Below are 8,094 nucleotides of genomic sequence, written 5' to 3' on the forward strand. Positions count from 1 at the left end.
TCATGAAAAAATCTGTCTGAGAAGATAAGGCTCTGCAGAGACAATGCTCTCCTTTCTGCATCACAGGTCACTTAATCGGAAAAAAAACCCAACCTGATTTAGCTTGTCCTATGGGAGGTTCTTAAAGCTATTTCTCCCTCCCCTCAGACTCAAAATGACACAGGACACCTTGTTCAGATCAATTCCCTGAAATCTCATGGGGAGCAAAAGCTGCTGTTCTGCTCGCCCAGTTACACGCTTCAGATGGCCACGGATGGACAAAGAGGCTTGGATGCATTGCAGAGAGCAAACACCCAAACTTTTTTACACAAGCAGCTCACCATAGGAAGACTTGACCAACCTTGCAACTCCAAATGCACTCAAAAACTTCTGAAAGTGTTTGACTTCCGAGAAACAATCATAGATCCTGAATCATGCACAGACTTCTAATACGACATGGACACGGCATCTATTTCCCTTTAATCTTTCCCCGACTTTTGGAAAGGTCATGGAAAGATGACTACAGTAGTATAGAGCAGAGCCAAGGCATGATCTGGTAGCCTCTCCACATGGTAACTCTTCCCTTTACTGTTTCTGGAAATTCATCCTTCTTGCAGTTTCTCTAACTGCAATGGGGGAAAATATTTGGAAAAGGTCAAATGACTCAATACCGCTGAGACCTGTAACTTTCCAAGCAGGAACAGGTTTCCATGTGCTTTCAGTTACGCCACAGACAGGTTAGGGGAAAGGCGGCAAACCTAACAGCCTACTTCCCCTTTTGCTAGGGGATAAATAATCAAGCCAGTTGCGGGTAATGTATGTGTTTGGTTTAAATTACAGATGATTTTGCTGCTGGAACACATCTGCAATCCGCAACACACTGTGCACAGAGAGAACTGCTGAACCTCAGCCAGTTCGGAAAACAACAACCCATAAGGCTGGCGACATCAGCGGACACCAGCGCTGCACTTCTGGATACTGCCTTCATGGACAATGAGGAGAGAGAGACGGACCCTTCTAAGAACAAGCTTTTCCTAAGACAGTCTCCAGTCCAGCTCATTTTATTATGACTCCAGGAAGCAGAGGGGTTAATTTCTTTCCAAGTTCACATACTGTTTGAATTCCTTAGATAAGCTGCTTCCACCAAACCCAAGGATCTAGCCTCAGGGGAGAAGACTGTAAGGAAAAGCTCTTTTGGTAGATTTTCTTCAAAAGATTAAATTTAAAGTCCATTTTTAGAGGTATTCCATGCCCACAGTTTCCACAAGCTATAGATGAGGTTGCACCATGCCTCTGGAATTAAAACCAAGCTTAGAGCAATCATCCACCACTTCTGTTTGCAAGACAGAAATGTTTTACACTTGCTCAGTAAAATCACCTCTACTGGATTAAGAAAGCTCTTACATACTTAGTGTACAGCACCACAAAGGGGAAAACCAGACCGAATCCAGCTTTAGTTCTGGGATAAAGAAGTTACCAACTAGCACAAACGAATACTGTACCTTTAAAAACGAGCAGTCACTTAGGAAAGCAAAAAAACAAGTTTTGAGAGCCACTGAAGGCTTCTTTCACATCTTGAGGCAGAAAGAAAGCAAGTCCAGGCTGTTACGGAATTTGCATTTGCATACTGCTAGGTGATAATCTATGTGCAGACTTGGAAACAAAGCAAGTTTTTATTAGCAATTAGTAGCAAGAGAGGGGACAGATTTGTCTGAAGGAGTCAGAGAAAAAGCCAACACACAATGGCAGGACGGCCTTAAAAAGGTGCAGCAGAATGGTCCCTGTATGACAGATCACTTAAAAAAATAATGCAGCTATAAACTTGGAAATTCAATGACTTTTGTTCCAGAAGATAAACTGTGTCTTTAACACTGACAACTTTGACTCCAGGCAGCAGTTTTCTCTTGCACAGCAATTTGCAATGCAAAGCAAGCTACTTTGACTCTTACCAAGAATGGTAGTTCTGAAGCAAAAGAGAAGCGCAAAGTTGGGAAGGGTCCATTTGCTTAGTTTAGATGCACCTTCCTGTAGAGCTGAGTTTCAAGGCAGGCATGAAAGCAGTATAGCACAAGGTCTAAAATAGCATGTGAAAACTTGGGTCAGGGAGGGGGAAAAAGAAAAAAAAAAGAGAGAGAGAAAAGAAAAAGAAGTTTTCATCAGCAACCCCCAATCTCTTTTGGGGGTGCGACCCCCACCCTGCAAATCTCTGAAAAATCCAATCCAGCTCTGATCAGACAACACTAACCAGGCTCAGAGCTCTCCAGCTACATTCTTCCTCCTCTCTGGAGAATGATGTGGCATGTGGGGCCCTAAAACAGAACTATTAAAATCACGTCAAGGGGCAGGCAAGTGGTAGCCATATGCCGAACCATTCAAGTGCAGAAAAAACAGGAAAAGCAGCACAGCCAGGGAACAAGTTAGCTTCTTACCTGCTAGATAAGCTAGCAAAGTCTCCTCCATCTAGCAGCCTGATTTTGCAGAACAGAACCCCGTTCACGAAGGGGACAGCAGTCAGCTCTTCTAGAGTGAAGCTTGTCTGAAATTTGAATTTCTTCTTCTTCATCAGGAAAGCCATGGGCAGATTCAGCGTGGAAAGCCCAGGAATTCCAAACAAGATTAGGGAGGAGCAGCTCAAAACGCACACAGACAAACAGGGGAACGGCGGCGGGTCGTTCCAGGAGCGTAAGCAGGGAGTAAATTCCAGTTCAGTTACAATGACGGCCCAGCTTCAAACGCACAATCCTCTTCTCTTTGGTGGTTGGGTCTGGCTGTGGGATCATTGCCACGGCGGGCTTCAGGTGGGGAGGAAGAGGACAGATTATATCTCTGCAACATCTCCAAGGGAAAAAGAAGGGAGGAAAATAAGTCTCAGCTCCAGACCAGCAGGAGCTGTCCCAGTTAGAGGCTGCAGTGCTCTGTCTTCATCAGAATTCCTCCAGAAAGCATCTCTCATAGGAAGTCATCCTGCGTCTCTGAAGAAGCCTTAGGTCTGTGTGCGGCTCATTCAGAAAGCTGCCAGCTTCTACCTCCTCTTCTTGTGCAACCACTTCATGCAGGTCTTTGGGTCAGCCTTTGGGAGGGAAACGAGTAAATTAGTCCCAGCCACTCTCAGGCTCCTCCTCCTCCTCTAAAACCTGTTTGGATGGATAATATTGAGTCCAGACTCATACCAGCCTTAAGAGGTATGGCCCCAATTAGCCTGGCCCCAACACCCTCTTCCTCCTGCTTGCCTAGGGCAAGCCTCGCTGTTGTCACTCCCCTCCTAGTGTCTGTTTTGCAAAGCAGTTAATAAAAATCTGTTCTTTTAAACCTATTTTCACGCATCATCTTCAGAAGCAATCTACAGAGCAAGATGAGTTTAACCTACAGTCTAATAACAGCAAGTAAAGCCGTCTCAAGAAACGCAAAATCTGTTCCTTTTCTGTTTTTCTAACCAGCCCTAAGTGTTAGCACCTATATCTTAGAGATGGAGAAACCAGCACAGAGGGGAAAAAAAAAAGCAGGCTGCTCCAGATTACCCAGCATAACAACCGAATCAGGTCATCTGACTGCCCAAGAGCCAGGCCCACCAAGCTGCGCTGCCTTCCCTAGCAGCAGGTCCGCACCAGCAGTTCTCTTCGGTTCAGTTTTGGGGCCGGCGACTGTCATTTCACTATACGTTTACGCAGCACCTAAGCCCGAGGTCAAAAGCTGATTAGCATCTAAAGAGGACGAGGTTGCAAACAGGGAGCAGTAAACAATCCTCGCATGTACTGAGAATTAGCGACTGTGAATTAACCCAAGCAAAGCTCCTCTCCCTGCTGTTTTTTTTTTTAATTTGCGGTTAAAGCCAACAGACCGGACTCGCAGGGGTCGGCCCGCGGCGCCTCCGAGGAGTTCGGCGGAGGCCCCCCTGCAGCCGCCTCCAAGAGGAGCGCAGGGGCTCACTGCGAACTGCTTCACAGCATCAGCCCCTCCAGGAGCCCTGCCCGCCCCGCGTGCCCATGCACCGAGCTGCAGCTAGGTCTCGGCCGCCTTCCAGCCCGCTGGACCATGCATTAAGCTGTGGACAGGTCTCAACCCACTGCTGGACCCCGTGGACTACGCACCAGGCTGCGGCGAGGGCACAGCCTGGCTCCTCGCACCCCTAGCGCATGCATTAGTCTGCAGCCAGGTCTCAGCCCAACTCCTGGACCATGTACTGAATCTGGTGAGGTCTCAGCCCACCTCCCAGTCCCACGAATCATGCACTGAACTGCACCTAGGTCTCAGCTCACCTCTGGGCCTCATGGACCATGCACTGAGCCGCAGCCAGGTCTCAGCCCACCTACCGGCCTGTGCACTGAGCCGCTGCCAGGTCTCAGCCCACCCCCTGGCCTGCACGCCGAGCTGCTGCCAGATCACAGCCCATGTCCCAGTCCATGCACTGAGCTGCAACCAGGTCTCAGACCACCTCCCAGTCCGTGCACCGAACTGCCGCCAGGTCTCAGCCCACCTCCCGGTTCCTACACCAAGCTGCTGCCAGGTCTCAGACCACCTCCTGGCCTGTGCACCGAGCCACAGCCAGACCACAACCCACGTCCCCGTCCATGCACTGAGCTGCAGTCAGGTCTCAGCCCACCTCCCCGCCCGTGCACCGAGCCGCGGTCAGATCGGAGCCCACCTCCCGGCCCCCGAGTCCCGAGCTGACCTGCGGCCAGGTCTCAGCCCCCTTCCCGGCCGCCTCCCCAGCCCGCGGCCCGGCCCTGCCCGCGGCCCGGCCCGCTCGCACCTCCTGCCCTCGCCTCACACGGCCGCCACGGCCACCGCTGCTCCCCGCCACGGCCGCCTCCGCCAGCGTTACGCCAAGTGCGGCCGCTACGCCAACGCCGCAGGCAGCCACAAGGCAGAGCAAAGCCACCGCCGCGCTTCGGGAATACCGATCCGACACTACGTAACCCCCCTCCACCGCCTTCCTCCCCAGGGAGGGGGGGAGGGGAGCATGAGAGCGGCGCCAGCCGACTGGGCAGCAGCAAGGAGGCGGGCCGGAGAATCGTGGCTTTGATTGGCTGCTCTGGCAGGGGGCGGGGCATGGCGCGCGGGGATGGGAGGAGGAGGCTGTCGGTTTGAGGAAGGCCCGCCCCCCGGCTCGCGGGTGGGCGGGAAGCGGGGGGCGCTGCGGCGGCGCGGGTGTCGCCTCAGCGGAGCAGGGGGCTGCGGCGCCGCCGGCGGGACCGCGGCCCGGGGTGGCCGCCCGGGCTGCGGTGCTCCGGGGCGGGGGGGGTCCTGAGGGCCGCGGAGGGGCTCGCTGAGGGGAGCCGAGGCCTCCGGCCCCCGCGCAGACCGGGGACGGGCTGAGGGAAGGGGCGGCACTGACGGACACGGGCCCTGCGGCCTCTTCGGCGCTGCCCCTTCCCAGCCAGAGCGTCCCGCAGGGCCCCCTCGCCCCGGCCCTGCCCCAGCGCCTTCCCCAGCAGCACGTTTCCCAGTGGTTATGCCCGTCGGGCTGACCGGCAGCCTCCGGCCTGGCTATCCCGCGGCAGGAGAGAGGCCGCGGCCCGGCGCTGCAAACACCTGCAGGGGCAGGGCCGGGGGCTGGAGTCTCGCCCGCCGTGTGTGAGATGTGGCAACCAGTTAAACGCATCTCTCCATCCAAATGGCTCCCTCCTGTCATTAGGTGCTGCCGCCTCGTGCTGTCCCGCGCTTGAGGCTGGCACCCCGGTCGGGCAGGATTCCATTGTTTCAGGGCAAGCAGAACAAAACGTCTCTGCTTCCGAAGGCGTTTACCACTCGTCAACGCGATTTGCCTGTTTTTAAAAGTTAGGGATGTGCCTAGGAGTCTTCCTGAAGCAGGGCTGTTGCAGAGAAGGAGAAGTTGAGGCTCGCAGGGGAGGGACTTTTCCCAAGGCTGAGTTGCAGGTCTGGCAAAGCTTGGATGAAAGCCTGGGAGCATCGCTCTCTTTGCTGAGCTTTGATGCCCGGATCCCATGCCTTTAATCTTCGTCATCAATGCAGACAATATCAGAGCTCTCAAGTAACTACCACAATGTGAACCCTTTCAGAAAAATTCTGATAGGAAAACCACACAGAAGTTGACTTGGATAAAAGTTAAAGGTTGGATTAGACCAAGCACTTTGTTATGATGATGCTTGCTCATGGGTTAATCAGATACACAGGCTGAGGGCTGGGAATACATTTCTTCCATATTAGCACAATGAAACCGCTGCAGGAAACGTCAGTTTTCCCATACAGCAGGGTTTGGAGAGGCAGTTTTCAAGAGTAGGGGTTGAAGCCACGCCGTCAGTTGATATCTAGTGTTTACAAGGTCACAAGACATTGGGAGACATAGGCTGTTTTTTGCTTTCTGTTTCTTGGTTTATGGGAGAAGAACTCAGTCTGCTAAATACTTCATATTTGTCAAAATGGGAAGGCTGAATATAGGAAACATCCAAAGAATCTGGCCCAGTCCCTTACGCTGCTCATTCTCCACCCTGAGCACCCTGACAGGCACGTCGGTCTTTTGCTTCCATCACTAGATGAAGGACACATGATCCTTCTATTTGTGATGTGGGAGGAGGCCTTGTGTTATCTGGTATGATTCAGTCTGATAAATAACCTCCTTGGAGGACCTCTCTCGTTGTTTATAGCAACAGGCCTGAATGCTAAAGTTTACAGAGATTTTAATCCCTGCTGTTCTCACGCATATTTACTGTGCATTTTTATCAAAAACATCTCTTGAAAACCTCAGTGTTTTTATAATTAATTGAATAATGTGACTGATGTTAAAAATAAACGGATTTGGAAAAATGCCCAGTGAGCTGCTAAACAGTGTGTAATATAGCAACCGTAGTTGGATTCTCAGGGGTATGTATATTTTCCTAACAAAGGCAGTCTCATGACTTTGAGATTAAATCTTTATTAGTTAGAAATTCACCCTGTTGATTTTTCTGCGTTTATACTGCATAATTGATTCTGGACAAATTCACATTTTTAAAGGGACAGTACTTCGCCAAATGCCTCTGATGTGCCCTGCTGGGAGAGATGTTGGAGTCAGGGAGTTAGTCTGAGCCCCATGGAGGTACCACAGAGGGAACATGGGAAGTAGACTGGATGCTGATAGCGCCTGGGAGTCTCTAATTCTTCCAGATCTCGCAACGCAGGAATAGTGGTCCCTGGTTTCTTTCAGATTGGAGAGCAGTGTAGCTCTGTCCGTCCACCACTCTGCCGGCTCTATATTATTGTTCGATCCAGTCCAAACCTTTCACTAAGGGGCCATGCGTGTGAGCGGGGCACTCTGGTACATGTTAATTCTGCTCACCCCAGGCACAGATCTTCCCGTGATGGTGATTGCTCTTCTACTACCTTGGCTCCCCTGTGCCCACCTCCTCACCTCTGCTCCATGAACCTCAGCCACGTCCTCACCCACGCGCTCCTTGACCTAAGCCTTTTCTGATGCCTCTCCCCAGTGCTGCCACTACTTCCTCAACTTCTGCTGGCACAGGGCACTACTTTATCAGCCCTGCCTAATTTATCAGCTTGGGCTCTGCTTCAGACTGGGCCTCACCTCTGCTATCATGGAAGAACTGTGTCTCACCAGCGAGGGGCTGGGATCTGTGCTCTCTGCTCCCCTCCGCACCCAAGGAGTCATCAGGGACAGAGGTGGCTTTTCTGGCCTCCTGCGCTCCTCCTCTACCCCCAACATGGAGCACCAAGATAAATAAGCAAGGAAGAAATGAGGCAAGATCAATTTAAAAGGGACAAAACTCAGTGAAGTGGAGTGAATTGAGATAGATTCTGTAAAGCGTTTGGTGAGCCATCTAATTCTATCTCTAAGCCCGGAGGAAACCCAGATACATGAGGAAATCATCAAGCCCTATAAACTACATCATCAGTTTCTTCCTCTGGAAAATATCATCAGACGAATACGTTCGTCCTAGCAGCCAAATGATGAAAAATTGAAAACTAAATTATACACAGTTGCTGCAACCATGCAAACACAATAATGGATCTCCTCTATTACATATGTAATAACCTCTGTTACAATGGCCTTAATGAGCTTTCAGTCTCGTCATCCAAAAAAAAAAGAAAAAGAAAAAGATTTTCACAAACGCTTTATGCTATAAATATATTCTTTGCACTGCTGGTGGCCAAACACCT

The 8,094-nt window shown here is 51.1% G+C and overlaps 1 protein-coding gene across 1 annotated transcript in view; it reads right to left on the bottom strand.

Annotated features, from left to right (window-relative positions):
• The window catches only part of EEIG1 (estrogen-induced osteoclastogenesis regulator 1), a 39,655-nt gene extending 34,807 nt beyond the window's left edge, over positions 1-4,848 (bottom strand). The window contains exons 1-2 of the mRNA XM_067308916.1: positions 4,730-4,848; positions 2,409-3,049 (exon numbers count right to left, since the gene is read on the bottom strand). Coding sequence (XP_067165017.1) covers positions 2,409-2,554 — 146 coding nt within the window. The 5' untranslated portion in view covers positions 2,555-3,049; positions 4,730-4,848. The remainder of the gene's footprint in view (positions 1-2,408; positions 3,050-4,729) is intronic.
• Positions 4,849-8,094: the final 3,246 nt, after the last annotated feature.

This window comes from Apteryx mantelli, chromosome 21 (genome assembly GCF_036417845.1).
Source record: "Apteryx mantelli isolate bAptMan1 chromosome 21, bAptMan1.hap1, whole genome shotgun sequence".
NCBI lineage: Eukaryota > Metazoa > Chordata > Aves > Apterygiformes > Apterygidae > Apteryx > Apteryx mantelli.